This window comes from Aquarana catesbeiana, linkage group LG03, assembly GCF_042186555.1.
Source record: "Aquarana catesbeiana isolate 2022-GZ linkage group LG03, ASM4218655v1, whole genome shotgun sequence".
In the NCBI taxonomy this organism is placed as follows: domain Eukaryota; kingdom Metazoa; phylum Chordata; class Amphibia; order Anura; family Ranidae; genus Aquarana; species Aquarana catesbeiana.
Genome location: NC_133326.1, coordinates 315617018 through 315641419, shown reverse-complemented (window position 1 = coordinate 315641419; position 24402 = coordinate 315617018). Strand labels below are relative to the sequence as shown.

Below are 24402 nucleotides of genomic sequence, written 5' to 3'. Positions count from 1 at the left end.
CGACTTTATGTGAGTGGAACATGGACTGTTGATGGGGAGGACAAGTGAGTGGAAGCCCAGAGAAGCTAATGGAGGAGAGGATGGAGCTATATACTGTGAATCTACGGACCACAGTATAAACTATATAACAGTACTTCCAAAGACTGAAGGGTGTTAGTATGCGGGTCATGAAGAAGACTGTGCAGGTCTTTGGCCTTAATGAATTAATACCCCAAAGGAAATCTATTCAGTCAGGCAGGAGGGAATTATTCAGAGTAATGCCCTTTTGTTTAACTTGGGAGTGCTGCACAAACGGAAGTAGCAGTCAACTGGCGGAGGTAGAGCAGCAAGTATGACCGGGGGGGGGGGACACAGGATTGTCTAAAGGAAAAGGTCTATGGGTGAAGGGTTATTCAGAGTGACTCTTTATTATCCAGCCTGTGTATTCTCAGAGATAATTCTACTAAAGCCTATCTGTAAAGAGTTATTCAGAGTGACTCTTTATCACAGCATTGCACTAAGAATTTGCACAAGAAGTCAAGGGAAGAATTGATAAGCAGTAAAAGAGCATCTCAAACAATCCTCCTATCCAAGTTCAAGTTCTTCAAATAAAACCAAGTATAAAATTCTAACATGGACTGTCTCAATTTCTATGGGTTGTGATGTGTATGGCAGTAGGGGTGATTGGCAGATATTACATTTAAACCAGCAGCTCCTACAGGGGTAGTGCGCTACACAATTGTTAAAGACTAATGCCGCGTACACACAAGTGAACTTCACGGCAGACTTTGTCCGGCAGACTTTTCAACGGACTTTGCGACGGACTTTCCGAATGAACGGACTTGCCTACACACGATCAACCAAAGTTCGACGGATTCGTACGTGATGACGTACGACCGGACTAAAACAAGGAAGTTCATAGCCAGTAGCCAATAGCTGCCCTAGTGTCGGTTTTTGTCTGTCGGACTAGCATACAGACGAGCGGATTTTTCGACCGGACTCAAGTCCGTCGGAAAGATTTGAAACGTGTTTCATTTCTAGGTCTGTCAAACTTTTGGGGAAAAAAAGTCAGCTGGAGCCCACACACAATCGAATTGTCCGACGGACTCTGGTCCGCCGGAACAAGTATGCCGTAAAGTTCGGTCGTGTGTACGCGGCATAAGGTAAACTTCTCCTTTGACTACCACTCAGAATTCAGTGGAAAGATTGAAAATGTTGAAGCAGCTCCTTCAAGCTTGTATTTCTGCCTCTCTGGGTGGCTCTTCTTCCTTAGGCATCAGATAATTTAGATTTGACTTTCTTTCACCCAGAAATCCCTCATTCTCTTTAGGCCTTCTAAGTTATCCATGCTGCCAATAAAGTTAACAATGAACAATACACTATTATGTTCTGCTGTAGCCATTATAATAAACAATATTACATTCAGTCGCATTGTGTACACAACCATAGGAGGTTTCTGCAAAAAGATGGATTTGCTAAATGCAAATAGACTGTTCACTTTGCAAGGCAATTTTCACTATGCAGGGGAATTTTCCCCTAACCTAGTGAATGAGGTTAAGTGCTACTGACTTTCATCATCCAATCATGTGCAAGCAAAAACACATGAGTTGTTCTTTGCAAAGTGAATGCTCCACACATTCACTAAGCTAAGCGAAAATGTACTTACAATGTAAATATTCATGTTGCCTTTAGTAAATCAACTCCAAAGAGTCCCCAAGATGTGCACAGTGCAAGGAAATAAACAAGCAGGATAAAACTGTATTTAAAAAAAGCAATCATTTTTTTTTACTTACAGCACTCTATAAAATTAAATGTATATGTAAGAATGTATATACACTTAAAGTTTTGTGATTCTAAATGGACTTTTCTCAGAATTTTCCCCTTCTGATCCACTGGCATTGACATTTGTGTTGACATTTGAAAAAAAATCTTGGATTCCAAAATCTCTCAGAACAAACTCAGGCATTTGGTAGTTTGGCAGGGAATTAGACTCCTAGGTCTGAAAGCAAGAAATACATGCAATTTTTGACCAAACATTTCTATGGACTTTCACTCACCATGTTCCATGTTCAGGTACCAGCACTACATGGTGATCCCTCATGCAAATAATTTTACTTTTGGGTCAGATGCTCTGTTTTAAATGTACACTTTTTGCAGTGTCTGTTCTAAAAGTTATTGCTAGAAACATCATTGTGTGTTTAATAAATCCTTTGCTTCTCTGGTTATACCATTGGCCTTTTTCTGGTTGCCTTTTTTTTTTTTTTTTTTATGGTTCGGTTGCTTATCCCTATATTTGCTAGTTTGTGGACCAAGCTGTTGTTTGATCTGGTGGTTTTGAGTCTTTGCTTTGGTGGTCTTGATTTAGACCGCCCTATGTGGTTCCAAGTTAAGACCAGGAACTCTTTAGACTACAGACCATTTCTTGACTTTAGTGGTTAATTACACAATTTTTGCGGGTCTCATGCTTGTGATAGAGTGTGATTATGTGTGTAATATCTGATCAAGCTCCTTGCTCTGTTAGATTGAATTTCCCTGTGTATGACCTTGGACCGGATAATGACTATTCTCTGAACTCTACTTGCCTTTTACCTGTACTTTCATTGGACCACTCTGCCTGTCTGCCAACTGAAAGCACCTGTTTGCTTTTCTCAGTTCACACCTGTCCAGGAGCTATAGCATTGTTTATAAGTCCTGGGGGCAACCGAGTACCAGTAGGCCTGCTTGTCTTATAGGAAAGGGGGCTGCTATAGGTGACGAACACAGTAGCCAGCTATAGTGTCTGACCACCTGCGTTAGGGGTAAGCTTGATAAATGCGTTGCATAACATAAGTAATCCAAATTCAAATCTAAACAAATTGAATGTCATCACTGTTAATGATGTAGTAAATGTTCATATTTTATGCAGAAATTTCAGTATAGGAATTCATACATTCGTTAACAAAACTAGTTTATTATGAAAAGTAATTTTATGCTAAGCAACTTTGCTATAGAGTGTCATTGTCCACCACAACAAAACAGGCAGCCTTTCCTAACTTTTTTACCCCAGAGGAACCATTAAAAACATTTTAACTTCTAGGGAAGCCCCTACTAAAAAAAAAAAAAAAAAAAATCAACATTAAAAAAAATGCACTTTACATTAGTGGTCAGTAGAAAGAATGACTTCCAGCTGCTGCAGGTGGATGAATAAACTGGCTAAATCTGCCCAATTAGTTTACTCATTTGGCAAACTGTGAACAGCTTGGGTTCACTCGACCATGAAACTGACCTGAACCCCAAGCTCAGCCCTAGTTACCCTACTTTTTTTTTTTTTTACATATATCAGAATCTCTTATTCTTTGAAGAGAATGTGTAGTACTGGTAGGGGTGCAACGGATTGTCGTCAAATGTTCCCTCATTTTGCCCTTTTGTTGAAATAATCTCATTGTTTATAGAACTTATATCTTAAGCTGCAATTTATATATGCCAGTAAACGAGTCACAGGAGTGACTCAGACCTTATAGAATAGTTATGTCTGAGGGTTTCAGCCAAACTGAATTTTAGGGCAGGCAGTGGCAGCTGTCTTCTCTAGCTAATGATTGGTGTTGTGAGAATGCTTGATTGTGTATTAAATAATTATTTCTTGTAAATTTCTTGTGTACACCCCTCACATTTTTGTGAATATTTTATTATCTTTTCTTATATATTTATTTATCTTTTCAAGTGACAACACTGAAGAAATGACACTTTGCTACAATGTAAAGTAATGGGTGTACAGCTTGTATAACAGTGTAAATTTGCTGTCCCCTCAAAATAACTCAGCACACAGCTATTAATGTCTAAACCACTGGCAACAAAAGTGAGTACACCCCTAAGTGAAAATGTCCAAATTGGGCCCAAAGTGTCAATATTTTGACAGCGCTGCCTTAATCTTCTTGGGCATGAAGTTCACCAGAGCTTCTCAGGTTGCCACTGGAGTCCTCTTCCACTCCTCCATGACGACATTAAGGAGCTGGTGGACAGGCCCGGACTGGGACAAAAAATAGGCCCGGGCATTTTGGATTGAGCAGCCCATGACATGTTAACTGGCCCCCTCCCCACTCTCCACCCTGACAGATCCCCTGAGAGAGGGGAAAGGGGAACCCAGCAGAGGTGTGTGTGGGGGGGTAGGTGGGACCAGGAAAGAGCATGGGGGGATGGAGATCACAGGGAAGAACCTTGAGAACATGGGGTGGGGTGAGAGCACAGGGGAGAGGCAGAGAACACAGGGAGGAAGAGGAGAGCACAGGAGGGCAGCGGAGAGCATGAGGGGAGGTGGAGAGCACAGGGAGGGCGCTGGACAGCATGGGGAAGGTGGATAGCACAGGGAGGGTGGCGGGGAGCTTGGGGGGAGGTAGAGAGCACAGGGAGGGTGGGGGGAGAGCATGGGGGTAGGTGGAGAGCACGGGGGCAACGAAGAGCATAGAGGGGCAGCGGAGAGCATGGGGGAGGTGGAGAGCACAGGGAGGGTGGCGGAGAGCATGGGGGGAGGTGGAGAGCACAGGGAGGGTGGCGGAGAGCATGGGGGGAAGTGGAGAGCACAGGGAGGACGGTGGAGAGCATGGGGGAGGTGGAGAGCACAATGGGGGCAGCAGAGAGCATGGGGGGCAGCGGAGAGCATGGGGGGATGTGGAGAGCACAGGGGGAAGCGGAGAGCATGGGGGTGATGTGGAGAGCACAGGGGGGCAGAGAGCATGGGGGGCAGCGGAGAGCATGGGGAGCTGTGGAGAACACAGGGGGAAGTGGAGAGCGTGGGGGTGATGTGGAGAGCACAGGGGGCAGCAGAGAGCATGGGGGTGATGTGGAGAGCACAGGGGGAAGCGGAAAGCATGGGGGCGATGTGAAGACCACGGGGGGGCAGCAGGAAGCATGGGGCTGATGTGGAGAGCACGGGGGTGGCAGAGAGCATAGGGGGAGGTAGAGAGCATGGGGGGAGGTGGAGAGCACAGGGGGCTAACAGAGAACATGGGGGAGGTAGAGTGCATGGGGGGAGGTGGAGAGCACTGGGGGGGCAGAGAGCATGGGGGAGGTGGACAGCTCTGGGGGGGCGGCAGAGAGCATGGGGGAGGTGAACGGCACTGGGAGGGCGGCGGAGAGCATGGGGGAGGTGGAGAGCACAGGGGGCAGTGGCGAGCATGGGGGGCAGTGGCAAGCATGGGGGGCAGCGGAGAGCATGGGGGAGGCGGAGAGCACAGGGAGGGTGGCGGAGAGCATGGGGGAGGTGGAGAGCACAGTGGGGGCAGCGGAGAGCATGGGGGGGCAGCAGAGAGCATGGGGGGATGTGGAGAGCACAGGGGAAGTGGAGAGCGTGGGGGTGATGTGGAGAGCACAGGGGGGCAGCGGAGAGTATGGGGTGATGTGGAGAGCACAGTGGGGGTGCGGATTGCGTGGGGGTGATTTGGAGAGCACAGGGGCGGGCAGCGGAGTGCATGGGGGTAATGTGGAGAGTGGGGGGTGGCAGAGAGCATGGGGGAGGTGGAGAGCATGGGGGGAGGTGGAGAGCACAGGGGGGCAGCAGAGAGCATGGGGGAGGTGGAGAGCACAGGGGGGTGGCAGAGAGCATGGTGGAAGGTGGAGAGCACTGGGGGGGCTGCAGAGAGCATAGGGGGAGGTGGACAGCACTGGGGGGGGCGGCAGAGAGCATTGGGGGTGGTGGACAGCATGGGGGGGAGGTGGAGAGCACAGGGGGGCGGCAGAGAGCATGGGGGAGTCGGACAGCACTGGGGGGGGCGGCAGAGAGCATGGGGGGGAGGTGGAGAGCACGAGGAGGAAAAGTGGGGGGCTGCATATAGAACAATCATTCTCTTCATCTTCCTCCTGCAGTCTCGGAATGCCTGCTTCTCCTCTACCTCTCACAGGCATTCCGATACTGCAGGAGGAAGATGAAGAGAATGATTGTTCTATATGCAGCCTCCCCCCACCTCCTCCTATCCAGGTTACAGGGGGGGCTGCACTCACGTTTTCTGTTATCCGGCCCCAAGGTGTCTGCAGCAGGTGTCTGCTCTGGCTCCTCCCCCTTCACAGTCACGCCGCCCGGCATCTACGGCTGACCTATATGGGCGCCGTGCGGCCACGGAGAAGTCGAAGGCGCCTCATCTAGCTCCACCCCCCGGCGCCGATGGCTGAGCTTAACTGGCAGCCGGGCGGCTGCGGAGAGGCTGGATGAGTGGCTTGGGCTAAAGAGCAGCTCAGCTGCCTTGGGCCCTGCAAAGACTTGCAACCTGTCGGCCCCGGCGGCCGCGGCACACCGGGCAAGTGCCTGGTTTGCCCTATTGCCAATCCGGGCCTGCTGGTGGATGTTAGAGACCTTGCGCTCCTCCACCTTCCATTTGAGGATGCACCACAGATGCTCAATAGGGTTTAGGTCTGGAGACATGCTTGGTCAGTCCATCACCTTTACCTTCAGCTTCTTTAGCAAGGCAGTGGTCGTTTCGGAGGTGTGTTTGGGGTCGTTATCATGTTGGAATACTGCCCTGCAGCCCAGTCTCCGAAGGGAGGGGATCATGCTCGGCTTCAGTATGTCACAATACATGTTGCCATTCATGGTTCCCTCAATGAACTGTAGCTCCCCAGTGCCGGCAGCACTCATGCAGTCCCAGATCATGACACTCCCACCATCATACTTGACTGTAGGCAAGACACACTTGTCTTTGTACTCCTCACCTGGTTGCCGCCACACACGCTTGATACCATCTGAACCAATTACGTTTATCTTGGTTTCAGTAATCCATGTCCTTAGTCTGCTTGTCTTTAGCAAACTGTTTGTGGGCTTTCTTGTGCATCATCTTTAGAAGAGGCTTCCTTCTGAAATGACAGCCATGCAGACCAGTTTGATGCAGTGTGCATCATATGGTCTAAGCACTGACAGGCTGACCCCATCCCTTCAACGGCTGCAGCAATGCTGACAGCACTCATACGTCTATTTCCCAAAGACAACCTCTGGATATGACGCTGAGCTTGTGCACTCAACTTCTTTGGTCGACCATGGCGAGGCCTGTTCTGAGTGGAACCTGTCTCGTTAAACCGCTGTATGGTCTTGGCCACCATGCTGCAGCTCTGTTTCAGGGTCTTGACAATCTTCTTATAGCCTAGGCCATCTTTATGTAGAGCAACAATTCTTTTTCAGATCCTCAGAAAATTATGAGAGCGATACCACCAAATATAACACACCTGCTCCCCATTCACACCTGAGACCTTGTAACACTAACGAGTCACATGACACCAGGGAGGGAAAATGGCTAATTGGACCCAATTTGGACATTTTCACTTAGGGGTGTACTCACTTTTGTTGCCAGCGGTTTAGACATTAATGGCTGTGTGTTGAGTTATTTTGAGGGGACAACAAATTTACACTGTTATAGAAGTTGTACACTCACTACTTTACATTGTAGCAAAGTGTCTTTTCTTCAGTGTTGTCACATGAAAAGATATAATAAAATATTTACAAAAATGTGAGGGGTGTACTCACTTTTGTGAGATACTGTACGCATAGATCAAAAGCAAACAGTTTAAAATCCATAAATGTTAAAAATTTTAAATAAAGTTGACTCAAAATTAATATTGTATCCCTTAGTGCTCTGGACACATGAGGGATTTTCATTGATGCGATTTCTGCTTTCCTGACAGATGGGAAAACCTTTTTCCAAAAATCACAAAATTTACTGTGTAACAAAATCAGAACTTTTCTCAGCGTTTCTGACTTTGAAACTGAGAAAGTGCAGTGATGGTAAAGAATTAGAAATCTTTGATTTTTAATGCTACCACTGGAGGCATGAGAGGCTCTATGCAATCTTAGCCTGAGAAAGTCATAACACCTGTCTGAGACCACTTTCACATGGATGCTAAATTACCTTCTGGGCTTTTGGCATGTCAGTGTGACGTTGAGCACGTACAGATCGTGCTGACTTTGCTGGTTTGGCAGGAGCACAATACATCTCTAGCCTCCTCAGATCACAGCTTTGAAAGCAGCATTCATCCACTATTCCTCTGTGATGAGAACGTCGACTGCTGTATCCATACCCTACTGGCTTGCCTGGTGGGAAAGGAAACATATGATAAAATTAACAACATCATCAAGAAAAGTTGTTGAATAAAGGCAGATCATGCCTAGAGGTTGGAAAAAATCATGTTACACTTAAATTGATCTTTAGGGGAGTTAGGTAAATGTACTATTGTGATTCAAATAAAGCATATGTGAAAATAAGCATTAATTTAAACCAATCAAACTGACATTTATAAGTCAGTTGAACTGTTCAGTTGAGCCAAATGAACTGACAGTTGTATGGCAGAAGTGAAACAATAGACTCGGAGCATAATCCAAATTCAGTTAATGCTGGAGAATGAGCATGTGATATATGCATCTAATTTTTAATTCTTAAAAGGAAGATGCAGTCAACAGGGAATTTCCCATATGGGCCATGTGCTCCTCTAGCCTACTGTCTGCATTGTTGTACCTATAAAGTTTATTTAATGCCCCGCATTACATAAGAAGGCAGTGAGCTGCCACAAAACTATAGGAGCAGGGATGAATTAGGATAGAATGGGGCCCTAAGTAAAGTAGCAGCCAAAACTTTTTGACTAATGTGTAGATAGAAATTGGCTCCAAAAGTGGCCCTATTTGCATTGTCTATGCAGGTATGGCCCACCCTATTAGACATCAACTGCCTACAAGTGAATGCAATGTAAGTACCCAAATTTGACCTAGTATCAGCCTCTTGCTGACCCTGTACAGCAGGGATGGAATGCGAGGGAAGGGGGCAGCACATGGAGCCAATATGTGCTGAAAAAAAGCACAGATACAGTGACAGAGAGATGAGCTTGTCACTATGCTACTTTTTTTTTCAGTGTCTAGTCACAAGCTGGGGTAGGTCAAGGATGACTTGAGCCCACAAGACACTGAATGATGCTGGCAACTAGACAGAAAATAGTTCTGCTGGAGAAACTTCTAGATTGAAGGCAAATATTGCAGCAAAAGTTGGTTTTGTTTTTTAATGTTTAATAGTCTATTGATGTTTTTTTAAATCTTTTTTTGGGGTGAAGTTCTGCTTTAAAACATTATTATAATAGATTTGAAAGTTAATGAAACAAAAATCAATATAAATCATATGTTTTGTTTATTTCCAAAACTTTTTCCTGGCTTGTGGAAGAAAGAAAAAATATGAATAAATTGTAAAGACAGATGATTTTTATAAATATTGTCACCATTAGGCCTCTTTCACACCAGCAAAAAAAAAAAAAAAAAAGGACAGGCGGACCCGATCAGACCATCCATAGCTTTCTATGGGATGGTGGATGTCAGCAGACATGCAATCCGCTTCCATCCGACCGTCCCATAGAGGAGAGCGGGCTGTGTCTACTCTACATAGCAGAGAGGACGTGGACCTGTCATCTTCCTGCTTAGTGGTGATCAGCGAGAGATCCCCTGCTGAGCAAGCGGGTCGTTTTGACGGATTCCGCTCCATCTGAAAGGGGCCTTAGGCATACTGAAAGACCAGTGATAAGGAGAGAGAACAATTCAAGTAAAGTGTGCAACTGTCTGTTACAGGAGTTGCACAAATGTCTGGAACAAAACATCAAATCCTCATGGTTGAGACTGGTAGAGTTGGAAGAATTCAGCAGTCAGAATAGGTCCCCATTGAAGTGTGTAATAAGTTTGTTTAACCACTTCAGCCCCGGAAGATTTTACCCCCTTCCTGACCAGAGCACTTTTTACAATTTGGCATTGTGTCGCTTTAACTCATAATTGCGCAGTCATGCAATGCTGTACCCATATTAATTTTGCGTCCTTTTTTTCCCCACAAATAGAGCTTTCTTTTGGTGGTATTTAATCAACTCTGCGGTTTTTAATATTTGCTCTATCATCAAAAAAGGCGACAAGTTTGAAAAAAAAACAATATTTTTTACTTTTTGCTATAATAAATATCCCCCAAATTTTTTTAAAAAACAAATTTCTTCATCAGTTTAGGCCAATATATATTGTTTTACATATTTTGGTACAAAAAATCGCAATAAGCGTATATTGCTTAGTTTGCGCAAAAGTTATAGCGTCTACAAAGTATGGGAAATATTTATGGCATTTTTATGGCATTTTTATTTATTTATTTTTTACTAGTAATGGCGGTGATCTGCGATTTTTAGCGGTACTGCGACATTGCGACAGACAGATTGGACACTTTTGACACATTTTTGGGACCATTGACATTTATACATCGATCAGAGCTATAAATATGCACTGATTACTGTGTAAATGTCACTGGGTGAAAGGGGTCAAGGGGTTAAATGTGTGTTCCCTAGATGTGTTCTAACTGTATGGGGATAGGACTGACTGGGGGAGGAGACATATCGTTGTTACTACTTAGTAGGAACAAATGATATGTCTCCTCTCCCATGACAGAACAAGGATTTGTGTGTTTACACACACAAATCCTCGTGCTGGATCTCATGCACGCGATTGTGCGTGGCTGGTGGCAAATGCACCTGCTGGCCATGCGCATTGGGTCCCCTGCCGTGCATCGGGCATGCACGTGCACCCCTGCTGGAGCACGCGCGCCCTCTGGAGGCTTTTAAAGGGGACCCCGTACGGGGTTTTGCGCAGCGGTGCCATTGTTCCGCAGTAAATCTACGTGTGGCAATCGGGAACCAGTTAAAGACATTCATTACATCAAAGCAGTCCAGCAGATCCCAGAATCTCAGAAGATGCTTGTGCATCTGGAAAACCAGCAGAGCTAATATTGCTACAAATGATTGCTGATACCTGTAAATGTGTTTCTTAAAGTGGTTGTAAAGTCAGAAGATTTTTTATCTTAATGCATTCTATTACTTACCTGAGCCAGCGATGTTGCAGGAGTATCTCGGCTGTCCGGGACTCTTCCTCCTCATTAGCTGAGATGGCAGCATGAAGCCATTGGCTCCTACTGCTGTCAATCAAAGTCAGTGAGCCAATTAGGAGAGCGAGGGTGGGGCCGAACAATGGCTATGCTTCTAAACGGACACAAAAGCAACGGCTTAGCATGGGTGCCCCATAGCAAGCAGCTTGCTGTGGGGGCAGGAGTGAGGGGCCAGGAGTGTGGGACCCAAGAAGAGGAGGATCGGGGCTGCTCTGTGCAAAACCATTACACAGAGCAGGTAAGTATGACATGTTTGTTATTTTTAAAGAAAAAAAATAGACTTTAACATCACTTTAAGGCTCTAACAATTTATATTGGTAAATCTGTTATGCTTGCTGTTAGACTAGCAGTGGTGATATTAGAATATTTAGGAATAGAAACCTAGAAGAGTGAAGGCAGGAAAAAAAACAATTGGCAATAGTTTTTTTTTTTTTTAACCTTTTGTCTGAGCTTGTCCCAAGCATTTTTAAATCCACTTTAAATGGAATGTTTTAGTTTACTACATTTTAAAGGAGCATACTGCTGTCCATTCATTATTCAATCAGCAGGCCAGGGTTATGTTTTATCAGGTGATCTTCACCAGGTTGTGCTGCTCCTGTAGTAGTTAAATATTTGTTTTGTCTGGCAGGAGTGCCTGAATAACAAAAATAGCTGTAAAGAAATGCAAATCCTGTGGCAGATAAAAATCAGATGCCGTGTGTTTTTCTTATGTTTGTTTAACTGCTTGCCTGGAGTTTGGCTTTAAAGTGGATGTAAACCCTTACATATACCCAGTGAAGTGACTGGCTTTGGGTGATGCACAGTGATTAAACAAATCCTCCTACATAAGTTGTACCTGTTTATCTGCGGCCCTCTCATCTCTACAGCCGTTCAAAGTACAGAACTTATACAACTTGTTTGAGCTTTCAGAAAGCAGGGGGTGGGGGGTCTGTTACACTCTCGAGGGCTCAGTGAAAGCTGACTGGGGGGAAGGGACACACCCCCTATACACAGCACACAAGAACAGAGCTGAGGCTGTCAATCACAGGCTGTATTCCAGAGCTCCCTCCCTAGTCATCTTTTTACCTCTTGGTGTCAAGAAAACCTGTCAGTACTTATGCACATAACAGAGGAACAAGGCAAGCAGAGAGAAATGACACTTAAAGGGGTTGTAAAGATGTTTTTTTTTTTTTTTTAAAATAACAAACATGTTATACTTACCTTCACTGTGCAGCTCGTTCTGCACAGAGTGGCCCCGAACCTGGTCTTCTGGGGTCCCTCGGCGGCTGTTTCAGCTCCTCCCCGCAAGCATTTACCACCTTCATGCGAGCTCCCTCGCACGGTGGTGAGTGCTTGCGGGCGCGCTCCCGTGATACAGCCGGCGGCTATAGCCGCTCGCTGTATCACTCTGCCCCGCCCCCCGGCGCGCCGCGTCATCGGATGTGATTGACAGCAGCGCGAGCCAATGGCTGCGCTGCTTTCAATCCATCCACTGCAGCCAATCAGCGACCAGGCTGAGCTGCAATGAAGCTGACGAGGACGAGGAGCGAAGATTCGAGGCGTCAGGTAAGTAAAACGGGGGGCTGGGGGCGGCGGTACTGTCAAAAGTTTTTTCACCTTAATGCATAGAATGCATTAAGGTGAAAAAATTTTTACCTTTACAACCCCTTTAAGCCTAGTACACACGATCAGATTTCCCGACGGGAATTGTGTGATGACAGGCTGCTGGCGGAAAATCCAACCGTTTGTACGCTCCATCAAACAATTGTTGTTGGATTTTCCATGGACAAATGTTGGATAGCAGGCTTTAAAATTTTCCGCGGACAAATGTCTGTTGTCAGATTTTCCCAGCGTGTGTACACAAGTCCGTCGGACAAAAGTACAAAGTACAAACATGCATGCTCAGAACCAAGGAACGAGCCAGAAGCGGTCGGTCTTGTAAACTAGCGTTTGTAATGGAGAATTAACATTTGTGACGTGGCAAATCATGAAGTCTCAAAATTCAGCGCACATTCTCTTCTTTAATGGGATATAATGAAGCTGCTTTGCTGCTGATACTGATGGAGTTATTGCAAACAAATTTTCAAAGGCTTTTTTTTTCTAGTGATATCAAGAATAATATTATTATGTTTTTTTTTTTTTGTTTTTTTTTGGGGGCAAGTTACCACAACACCATTATCCCGTAGTTTTTAAGATCAAAGATACAACTATGTTGGTGTCCCTTGTCAATTTTACATTGTATTTTTTTTTAAATGTAACTGCCTACTCCCAAACTGTCATTTGAAGTAAAACACATAGCCAAGTATTATTATCCACAATTTTTTTATTGTGCATTAAAAAAAGAAAACAAATAAAATTAGACATGCTATCTGCCAATAGAACTTAACCAAAAAGTGCATTCTATGCATCCAAAAATATAGAAAATGTAACAAATCAAATCTTTATTATTCAACCAAAAAATAAAATAAAAGCCTCATGCATGTGTCCTGCTTCTTTTTTTTTTTTTTTGCCACTCAGTTTTTTATATAGCGAGACAGCAATCAACTTTTCCGTTCATATACGTCTCTCTTGTTCTATTCTTCACATCACTGTGGCTCATTTTCATAACAATATAAAAATATTAAGAAGCGAGGAGTGGAAAGGTTACAATTCCCAACAAGTATTTTAATCCCCCTGTCGCTATATAACCCCCCCCCTCTCTCTCCCGGAAATAGTATCTATTTAAAAATTCAACCTTTAGTATATTGTTACAACTACCCTTATCCCTTAATAATTTGAACTGTACCTTCCCCTACCCTCCCCCCTTCCCTTGTGCAAGTTCACCTTCCATGAATAACTCTACTAGATCCTGATTTTCTCTGCGTAACTCCATGTTTTTTTAAACTCTCTCCAACACTTCCATTTGTCTTCCCTCCCCTCCCTTATTTCTTCCTTGTTACCGAAGAGCCTGTCCATGGTGTAGGTTTCCTCCACGGCATTAATCCACTCCCAAATCTGTGGACTTTCTTTTTCCCTCCAGTTTTTTGGGATTAATTTTTTTGCTGCGTTAATTAAGTGTGGTACTAACGAAGCTTTATATTGTTTCTCGTTCTCATCAATGCCGTGGAAGAGCACAGACCATGGCTCTTTTTTCACCTCTTTTCCGGTAATCTCTTTGACCATCCTTAAAACCTTCTCCCAATATTTTTGGATCTTCGGGCACTTCCACCAAAGATGTGCCATTGTGCCTGTCTCTTTACATCCTCTCCAACAGTCTGCCGACATCTCTTTTTGATATTTACTGGCCCTTTCTGGAGTTACATACCACCTCGCTAAACACTTGTAGTTCATCTCAGCTGTTTTTACATCAATCGCCAAACCGTGGGTATGGTTCATAATCTTTTTTAACGTGATTGGCTCTATCTGTGTCCCCAACTCTTTCTCCCATTGTTTAATATACGTGGGCCTCTCTATTTCATCCTCTACTAATAATAATTTATATAATTTTGATACAGTGTTTTTTGTGGTTTTTAAAGTGCATAATTTTTCCAGCCCCGTCAGTTCTTCTCCTGATCTTATTGGCTGTGGTAGCTTTTTAACAAACCTTTCTAATTGTGAATACCTCCATCCATTAATCACCCATGTTTCTGTGTTCTGTTGCAGTTCGTGAAGTGGCCTAATTTTGCCTTTATTAATTATCTGCCTTAATTCCACCTTATCATTCTTTATCCAATTCCCCCCTATACTCACTTTCCCCGGGGCAAAAAACTTGTTATCTTTAAATCTTAGTAATGGTGAGTTATAAGTTTTATTTAACTGCTTATAAATTATATCCCACGTCCTAAGTACCACCCGTGTTAACACATGTGTTTTTTCATCTAACATTCTTTTTTTTTTTTTTTAATTATTTATTTATGTCAGAAAACCGGTTCACCGGGACATACAACAATAATGTAATTGCATTCAATAACAACAGATACAGCGATTATAGTGACAATATATGTGTTGTATTCAGATGTATTATAAGGAGCATAACGTATAGTTCTCTGTATGCTTGTATCGTCAGTGTGTTTCGTGTGTGGATGCAGAATTGGAGGGGGAACATAAGCTTAGTTGACCGGTTCCCTAATTATTTTATCATTTTTAAGAGAGAAAAGAGAAGTCTAGCAAGCGGAAGATCAGAGTAATAGGTGAGATAAAAATAGATAGAGTGGAGGAGAGGGAAATTATGGGTATGGGGGGGGGGGTGTCTGCATGAGGGTGGGGAGGGGTAGGGGGGAGTTTGGGGATGCAGCTAGTCGAGTGTGGGAACGTGTATTTACTTACGTCTATCTGCGAATCTTTCTGTACATACAATACATTCTATCCTCAACAGCCTTGGAGTGCTTGTCCCTCTTCAGAATACTTGAACATGTTCCATAATTGCCAAGTCTTGGTATAAGTTTCTTGTCTGTTTTGGCTTGTGAGGATTAAGTCCTCCATTTGGTTTATTTCTTCTACCTTTTGGAGCCAAAGAGCTATGGTTGGTGTTTGAGTGGTCTTCCACAAAAGTGGAATGCAAGTTTTTGCTGCGTCTAATAAATGCCGTATGACTGATTTTTTGTAGATCTTTTGGGGGGTATCGTTAGCATGAAGAAGGAAGTATGCCGGGTCATCTGGTACAACTCGGTCTGTAAATTTTTGTGTTAACTGGCGGACTTCTCTCCAAAAGGTCTGGATCCGAGAACAGGACCAGAAAATATGGAGGAGTGTGCCTTTCTCTTCTTGACATCTCCAGCATAATTCTGAGGACGCGGGGAAAATCTTGTTGAGCAATGCTGGGGTTCTGTACCAATGAGTAAGGATTTTATAGTTTGTCTCTTGGATTTTGGTGCATAAAGAAGATTTATGGGTAAACTGTAGTATGTGTTGTTTTGTTTTGGTGGTAAATGTATTTTTTAGTTCCTCTTCCCATTTAGTGAGGCCCTGTATCTTATGGTCATCTGATGGGGTGATTAGCATACTGTAAGTTAGAGAGAGTGCGTGTAGTATGGGTCCCGTGCCCAAGCACAGTTCTTCCATTGATGTGAGGGTTTGATCGGCAGCGCTGAGTGGTGTCATGGTGCTGAGGAAGTGGTGGAGTTGTAGCGCTCTCAGGAAGTCCAGGCGGAAGCATCCCTCTGGGTCAGACAACTCTGTAACAGTCTTCCATCTACCTCTGTTACTGAAATGTGAGGCTTGGTATATTCCCTCTTCCCGCAGTTCCCTGAACCTCCCGTCCCTCATTCCGGGTTCAAATGCAGGGTTTCCTAGTATGGGCTTAAGTGGAGATTCGCGAGCAAAGAGGGGAGATGACTCAACCAGTTGGGCGCACACACGGGCTGTGTTACCTATTAACGGGTGATGCTTGAGATCTGTTGGGAGATTAGCGTAGCACCAGGGGATTCTATGTATAGGAGTCTCACTCTGTGCTTGTTCTATTTGAGTCCATAGTTTGGTGGGTGTGTGTCGGTTCCAGTCGATGAGTCTACCTAGATGTGTTGCCCTGTAGTAGGTCTGGAGTTCAGGCATTGCCAGTCCCCCATAACGTTTGGGTAGAGAAAGGGTTTTCCTATTTAGTCTCGGTTTTTTCCCTGCCCAAAGGAATTTGATAAATAGAGAGCGTGTTTGGTTGAAGAAGCTTGCTGGTATGTGTATGGGGATGGTCTGTAGAAGATACAGGAATTTAGGTAGGATTGTCATCTTGAGGATATTGCAACGTCCGAACCATGAGTGGAGTCCTGAATTCCACTTCTCTAGCATTTGTTGGACTTTTTTTAGGAGGGGAGGGAAATTTAGCTTGAATAGACGGGAGAAGGTTGGGGGTATAAATGTTCCTAAGTACTTCAATGCTGTAGTGGTCCATTTCAGGTGGAAACTATTCTGGAGCTGTGTGAGTTGTGGTTGTGGAATACCTAGACCCATCGCTTCAGATTTACTGAAATTGATTTTCAGATTAGCCAACTTACCATATGTGTGAAATTCTTTCATGAGATTAGGGAGAGAAATGATTGGGTTTGTGAGGGAGAACATTAAGTCATCGGCGTATGCGGAGACTTTAAATTGTTTGTTGCCTATTTCTATCCCTGTAATGTCTGGGTTATGTCTAATGTGACATAGGAAAGGTTCCAGGGACAGTGCGAAGAGCAGTGGCGATAGGGGACACCCTTGACGGGTTCCGTTATTAATTGGGAAAGTTTCTGAGAGTACCCCATTTGCCCTTACTCTAGCTGTTGGGTCTGTGTATATTGCGGAAATCCATTGTAACATTTTGTCACCCAACCCTATGTGTTTTAGCGTTGCGAACATGAACCTCCAACTTACGCGATCGAACGCTTTTTCGGCGTCGGTTCCAAGTAGGACGCATGGGGATTTGGTGTTATTCGCGATATGCAGTAGGTTTAGAACTTTGATCGTATTATCCCTAGCTTCCCTTGTTGGGACGAAGCCCACTTGGTCGAGGTGTATAAGTGAGGTGAGGTGTTGTTGTAATCTGGTGGCAATGATCTTTGTAAAAAGTTTGAGGTCCGTATTTAAAAGGGATATCGGGCGGTAGGACCCACATTGGCCCGGATCTTTACCTTCTTTTGGTATGACGGAGATTTGTGCCTGCAGCGTGGACTTATGAAACCTACCCCCTGAGCCTAAAGTGTTATAAAGTTCAACCATATGCTGGCCTAGGAAGGGGAGTAGGGTCTTATAGTAGGGGATTGTAAGCCCGTCTGGGCCTGGTGCTTTCCCTGGTTTAGAATGTTTTAGAGCGATTTGCAGTTCGGGCAATGTGATGGGTTCTTCTAGGATGGATTTTGCTTCGTCTGGGAGGGTCGGCATGAGGGAGGATGTTATGTATTCTGTCGTGTTTTCAGTGGGGATTTGTGACTCTGTTAAGTTATATAGAGAGGAGTAGAATGAGCTAAACTCCTGCACTATATGTTGGGGCAACGAGGCTTTCCGTCCCATAGGGGACATGATGTGGGGTATATATGAGGCCATTTTTTGTTCACGTAGTGATTGTGCTAGTAATCTTCCGCATTTATTACCGGATTCGTAGTTTTTTCTTTTGCAGATTTGTATGGCCGCTTTCGCTTTATAACGCAAAAGGTCAGTGATCTGTGTCCGGACCAGGTTTAGCTCTGCTTCTAATTGTTTGGTGGGGGTCTGTTTGTGTCTCCCTTCTAGTGTGTCTAATTTCTTCAGCAAGGTGTTTAGTTGTGCCGTACGTTGTTGTTTAAGTCGTGAGCCATGTTTGATCAGTATCCCCCTAATTACGGTTTTGTGTGCCTCCCACACTAGTCCAGTGTCACAATCAGGGGTGGTGTTAGAGGAGAAATAGTGGCCAATTTCCCTAGCCACCTCAGCTAATATTTCTGGGATTTTCAGAAGTCCTTCGTTTAGTCGCCACGGTGGTTTCTGTGTCGACCGTAAGTCTGGAAGGGTGTATTTTAGTGTGATCGGGGCATGATCTGACCATGTAATTGATCCTATTTTAGTTTCTTTAATCGCGTGCAGGTCTCTGTGGGGGATTAGGAAATAATCGATTCTGGAGTACGACTGGTGAGGTTTAGAGAAGAAGGTATAATCTTTTTCTCCCGGATGCAGGAGGCGCCACGCGTCGATCAGTTGGAGATTGTGTAGTGTCGTTCCGACGCGTTTACGCAAGTCCCGTGATGTGGAGGAGGTTCCAGTGGAAGTATCCTCCGTGGGGGCAAGGGGGACATTAAGGTCACCTCCCACGATCAGGTTTCCGTCAGTGAAGTGTGATAGTAAGTCTAGCTGACGTTTGAGAAATAAGTCTTGATGTGTGTTGGGGGCGTACAGGTTAGCTAAGGTAACTTTGGAGTTCCCAATCCTCCCCTTTAGAAAAAGGAATCTGCCCTCCTTATCATATTTTACGTCTATGAGTGTCCATGAGAGTTTGGCCGAGATTAAGATGGAGACACCCCTGGATTTGGCTTCTGAGTATCTGGAGTGGTAAACCGATGGGAAAAATCTGTTTTGAAGTGTCGGCAAGGAACCTTCTCTAAGGTGGGTTTCCTGCAGGAAAACAATGTCTGCTCCCATGCGTCTCATGTCATTAGACAGCATTCGTCTTTTCTCTGGTGTGTTTAGGCCTTTCACGTCATCTAACATTCTATGTTGAGGGGGATTCCAAATAATTACTCTTAAATGTGTCTTGCTATAAAATTTTTCTATGTTTACCCATCTTTTTTCTTGATTATCCCTTACCCATTCTATCGCTCTAGACGAAATTATTGCTTTATAATATGTTGCGATATCCGGAACCGCCAGTCCCCCTCTTTTTTTTCTCCTGCCTTAATATCTTTAAGGATACCCTTGGTTTCTTATTTTTCCAGATGATGTTTGTTAATATTGTTTTAAGTTTTCTGAGGTAGTATGATGGTAGTCTATAGGTAACATTTGGAATTTATATGTAATTTTTGGGAGCAGAGTCATTTTGATAGCGTTTATGCGTCCTATCCAGGATATTGGTCTAATCTGTAACTTTCTTCCTTCTTTCTTAATTTCATCCAATAGGGGGATATAATTCCTTTTATATATTTTCTCCAGGGAATTAGCTAGCTTTATTCCTAAGTATTTTATCTCTTTTTTCCATAAAAATTGAAATTCCTTCCTCAACTTGTCCTCTTCTATTTTTCCTAGATTTATATTTAGAATTTCTGATTTCCCCATATTAATTTTGAAATTTGCTAGCTCTCCATATTGCTTAATTATTCTAATTAGCTTTGGCAATGTTCTCTCAGGTTTAGTTATATAGAATAGAACGTCATCGGCAAATGCCGATAACTTGTGTTCTTCATTACCCACCTTAATTCCTTTAATTTCGGGGTCATTACGAATTGTTGCAAGGAACAGCTCTAATGATAGAATAAAGAGGAGTGGGGACAGCGGGCACCCCTGTCTTGTCCCCCTCTTCATCTCAAAAAATTCTGAGATTGCCCCATTGATCTTAATTGCTGCTCTTGGTTGTCTATATAGAATTTTTATTCTTTTCAGCATCATTGGGCCTATTCCCATTTCTTCTAGGGTTTGGAACATGAACCCCCAGTCTACTCTGTCGAACGCCTTTTCAGCGTCGCTCGACAGAAGCAGACCGGGGGCCCCATCCTCCTTTATCTTCTGGAGGAGAAGCAAAGTTCTCACCCCATGATCCTTCCCTTCTCTTCTTGCCACAAACCCTGCCTGTTCAGGGTGGACTATTGTATTCATTAGTCCTTTCATCCTCTTTGCCAATATTTTTGCATAGATCTTTGTGTCTGCATTTAGCAGCGATATTGGTCTGTAGTTAGAGCAAAGGGTCGCATCCTTCTCTTCCTTTGGAATTACCGTAATCAATGCTGTCTGTGCCTCCTTACTCAGCTCGAAATCCCTTCCCAGCCTGTTCATGTACTGACACATCTTCGGAATCAGGATATCCTTATATTTTTTATAGTAATATACAGTAAATCCGTCTGGCCCTGGGCTTTTCCCTTGTGCTGTCTCAGATAACGCTTCCTTTACTTCTTCTTCTGAAATTGATTCTTCTAGGGCCTCCCTATCGTTTTCCTGGATCTTAGGTATGCCTGCGTTTTTTAAGAATTCCCTTATTTTACTTTTTTTTCCTTTTTTCTGTCCCTCATTTTGATCTCCTTCATACAGTTCTTTATAGTAGTTTTTGAAGACTTCTCCTATTCCTTTTGTCTCATAAACCATTGAGCCCTGTTTGGACTGTATCTTTCCTATAATTTGCGAGTTTTTTTTTCTCTTAACATTCTGGCCAGATGTTTCCCTGTTTTATCCCCCCAGTGATATCTCTCTTTCTCTATTAGGAAGAATTTTTCTTTTGTTTCTTGATCCATCAGACTTTTCAGTTCATCCCGTTTGTCTATCAACCTTTGGTGTGTTTCTTTTTTTTTTCCTCTCTGTTTTTTGTGTTCTTGTTCGATGTTAAATATTTCTGTCGTAAGGTTTCTCATTCTATCTTTCCTTTCTTTTTTTTCCTAGCTCCCTCTTTTATCAATATTCCCCTTATATACCCCTTGTGAGCCTCCCAGACCATAGCCCCCGAGACGTCTCCTGTTTCATTTATCTTAAAATATTGTTTGAGTTCTTCTTCTACCCTTTGGGCTACACCCTCATCTGCTAGTAGGTCCTCATTTAATCTCCATAAAGGCGCTTGTCTCTGAGTTTGAGAAATTCGCATTTCCATTTCTACGGGGGAATGATCTGACAGTGTGGTGATTCCTATTTTTACGTCTACGACCCTTTCTAACAGTCCATGATCTATCATTATGTAGTCCAACCTAGAGTACGTCTGGTGTACAGGGGAGTAAAACGTATAATCTTTTGATCTACCATTTATTATCCTCCAGATATCAACCAGTTGGTTCTCGTAGAGCTTCTGTCTAACCCTTCTAAGCTGCTCGTTGTTCATCCCCTGTACCCCAGACGTACTATCCACCTCAGTTTCTAGACACACATTAAAGTCTCCCATTACAATCAGACCTCCTTTCCTAAAGTTTAAAAGTTTCTCCAGTGTACCTATCAAAAATTTTACTGTATTTTTATTAGGGGCATATATGCTAGCTATAGTGCATTCCAACTCCCCCAGTGTCCCCTTTAAGAAGAGGAATCTTCCCTCCGTATCCTGCATTCTTTCCTCTAAGTTGAATTGTATATCTCTAGCTATTCCTATTGCCACTCCTCTTGCTCTATTGTAAATTGTATCTCCATAATACCACGTCGGAAAGTCCTTAGACCACAATCTTATATTCGATTCATATGTCAAATGGGTTTCCTGTAATGACACTACTCCTGCCCCATATCCCTTCAGTTCTTTTAATATTTTGTATCTTTTAGAGGGTGAGTTCAGACCTTTTACATTGTATGTCAAGAATTTAAGTGTTGTCATTTTTATTAAATTTCTGTTTGTTATGTTCCTCTAGCTTAATTTGAGTTATTCCCCCTGTTTTTTTCGTTTTTTCCCACTTGCACCTTGTGATCCCCCCACCCCTTCTCCTCCCCCCCCTCCTCCCTCCCCTCCTTCTCCCCCCCTCCCCCTGCCCCAACCCCAATTGGCCCCACAGAGCCCCTATGGTCGTCCAGGGTCTCCATTGAGCCCTTTCTGAATTCCTATGTCCTAAGGTGGAGCTCCGAGTGTTCCTCACTACCCCACTCCTTAAGTTGGCTATTGGAGTGCGGTAGCCCAGCCTGCCTTTTTATACTCTTTGACACGGCCTCATCTTCCTTTTTCTACAGTTTTCCTCCTGCTTTTATGTGTATTAGTACTCCAATCCTTGCACCACCAATCACTCTTATCTTCAATCTGTACAGCTGACGTTCTAGATTTCTATCCAGTTGACTACGTTTCTCCCCCTAGTGCTGTTTGTACCTCTTTTCTATGACCAAGCTGTTTTAGGCAGACACATACTTGTTACTGATGTTACTGATACCACTTTGATCACTATTTATAACTTCTTTGATCACTGGTCCTCCAATCATATATTTCTGTTCAATATCTTATATTTTGGTACTCATACCTTAATATTCAGGTGTATACCGGTGCATGACTGTGTTTCCAATAAGATCCGATCATTATAAGTTCAAGCATGTCATCATCATTATATTATAAGATCTATAAAGGTTACCTTTGATTTCTGCCCTTCCTTGTTTTGATCCTTCCCCTCTCCTGGATCAAGGAGTACTTACAGCCCTTTTTTTGTTTATTTGGAGTGGTTATTATTCGGCCTGGTGCAGGGGTGAGCAGGGTCTCCAATAGCGAGGGGGGGGGAGTTTCAGAGTCTCCCCGTGTCCGCTGTCATTCCTCGGCGCTGTGTGTCAGCCGCTTCTTGGTTGTTCTCTTTCCGCGTTCCGTCCCACAGTACTTTGGGTCGGATACCGCTATCGTTCCTTCTGCTGGGGGACCGAGTGTCTCATCCCGCTGTGTACCTGTGGGCTTCGGCGTCTCTCCTCGCTTCGACGGCCGGCAGACACTCTAGAGCCCCTCCCTCCGTGATGGACGCTACGTCCTCACGTCCTCTCCTCCCACCCTCGTCAGACTGTTCTCTGATGTGTCCTGCTTCTTAATATAGGGGCTCAACAATGCCAAGAGTTGTTGAAAGCAGGGGTCCGTCATCCAGAGATAATTCTGAAAATCATCCAGATTATTCTCCTGGAGCTCCCGCAGCAAAGGCATATGACATAATTGGTCACGATTAATGAAGCAACCAATTTTTAGTCCAAGAACCCCTCCTCCTCCTGTTCCTGGACTTGGGTCAAAGCAATAACTAAAAGGCCAATAATAAATACCTTGTTATCTCCTCCGATTGTGCAACATGTCTGGTTAATGAACGACCATTCAGGAACAAACTGAAAAGCACAAAATGAAAAGCGCGAACCGCAAAGCGCGAACTGAAAAGTGCGAAATGAAAAGCGCAAAATGAAAAGCGCGAATCAACACTCACCAAACTTCTACTAACACAAAATTAGCAGAAGGTGCCCAAAGGGTGGAGCTAAAGAGCTGAAAAAACACGTAGTACATTACTATGTTTGTGTTTGTTGGCTGACAATTCCTTGCCGTTTGTATGTAAGACAAAATCCAGGCACACGCCTTCGGACAAAAGTCTGAGGTTTTGTCTGTGGAAAATCCGATTGTGTATACGAGCCTTTAGTGTTCTGGATTGAGAACACACTACACACTACAGAAGGATATGCTTTGTTTATATTTCTTGCCAGAGGTTTACAACTACTTTTAGCCCATATTGCTGTGAATCATTAGAATTATAAGTCATCACAGCTTAATGTTAAAAAATGGCTACAATGTTCATCATAAAAGCAGACAGCTGGAAACTATGAGTAACATTTGTCTTTTAACCTGAGAAGTGTTTAAAAAATGTACACATTGTGCATCACCATTCACCAATAGTCCAGTATGGATGGGTTCCAGGCAGATCTGCAATCAGCATTTCATTAAAATCCCAGACAAAACAGTAAGTTTATTACATCAAGTCAGTAACAGGTCACGTTTAAAGACTATCCAAGCTAAAGAATACATGAGTCACTCATTGGCTGAGTTTTTTGATTCACTGAACAGATGTTCAGTTAACAAACCTTCATAGTCACCTTACCAGTGAACAAAAATGTGGCTAAAATGTCATTGCTTCACCAAGTTACTTGCAGTTTATTGATTGTTATTGGTTGTTATTGTTATTGCTTACTAGGAGACCAAAATGTAAAATCAATTTGATCTATCATATTTCACCTATGGCCTTTATATCTCCATTAATAATTATTGGGGAAGGTCAACAATATTGTAGTGACAGGTGTAATAGAGGTTGCAGCTGTGATCGGGTATTAATAAAGAAATACACAAACAAAACACAACTACTTGGGATTTTCAAGGTACTGTATAGAAGTCAAACACGTGTCAAAATAAAATCCAATAATTCTATAAGCATCATTTTCCTTTTTTTTTACAACCATAAAAAAAGGCAAGTCTGATATACCATCTCATAACACAAGTAGATTATATTTGCAAAAGTATATAACA

The 24402-nt window shown here is 43.6% G+C and overlaps 1 protein-coding gene across 1 annotated transcript in view; it reads right to left on the bottom strand.

Moving 5' to 3' along the window:
* IGF1 (insulin like growth factor 1) overlaps window positions 1–24402 on the bottom strand; it is a 163004-nt gene that overhangs the window by 11035 nt on the left and 127567 nt on the right. Inside the window, exon 4 of the mRNA XM_073620316.1 lies at window positions 7845–8026. Within this exon, the coding sequence (XP_073476417.1) occupies window positions 7845–8026 (182 nt within the window). The remainder of the gene's footprint in view (window positions 1–7844; window positions 8027–24402) is intronic.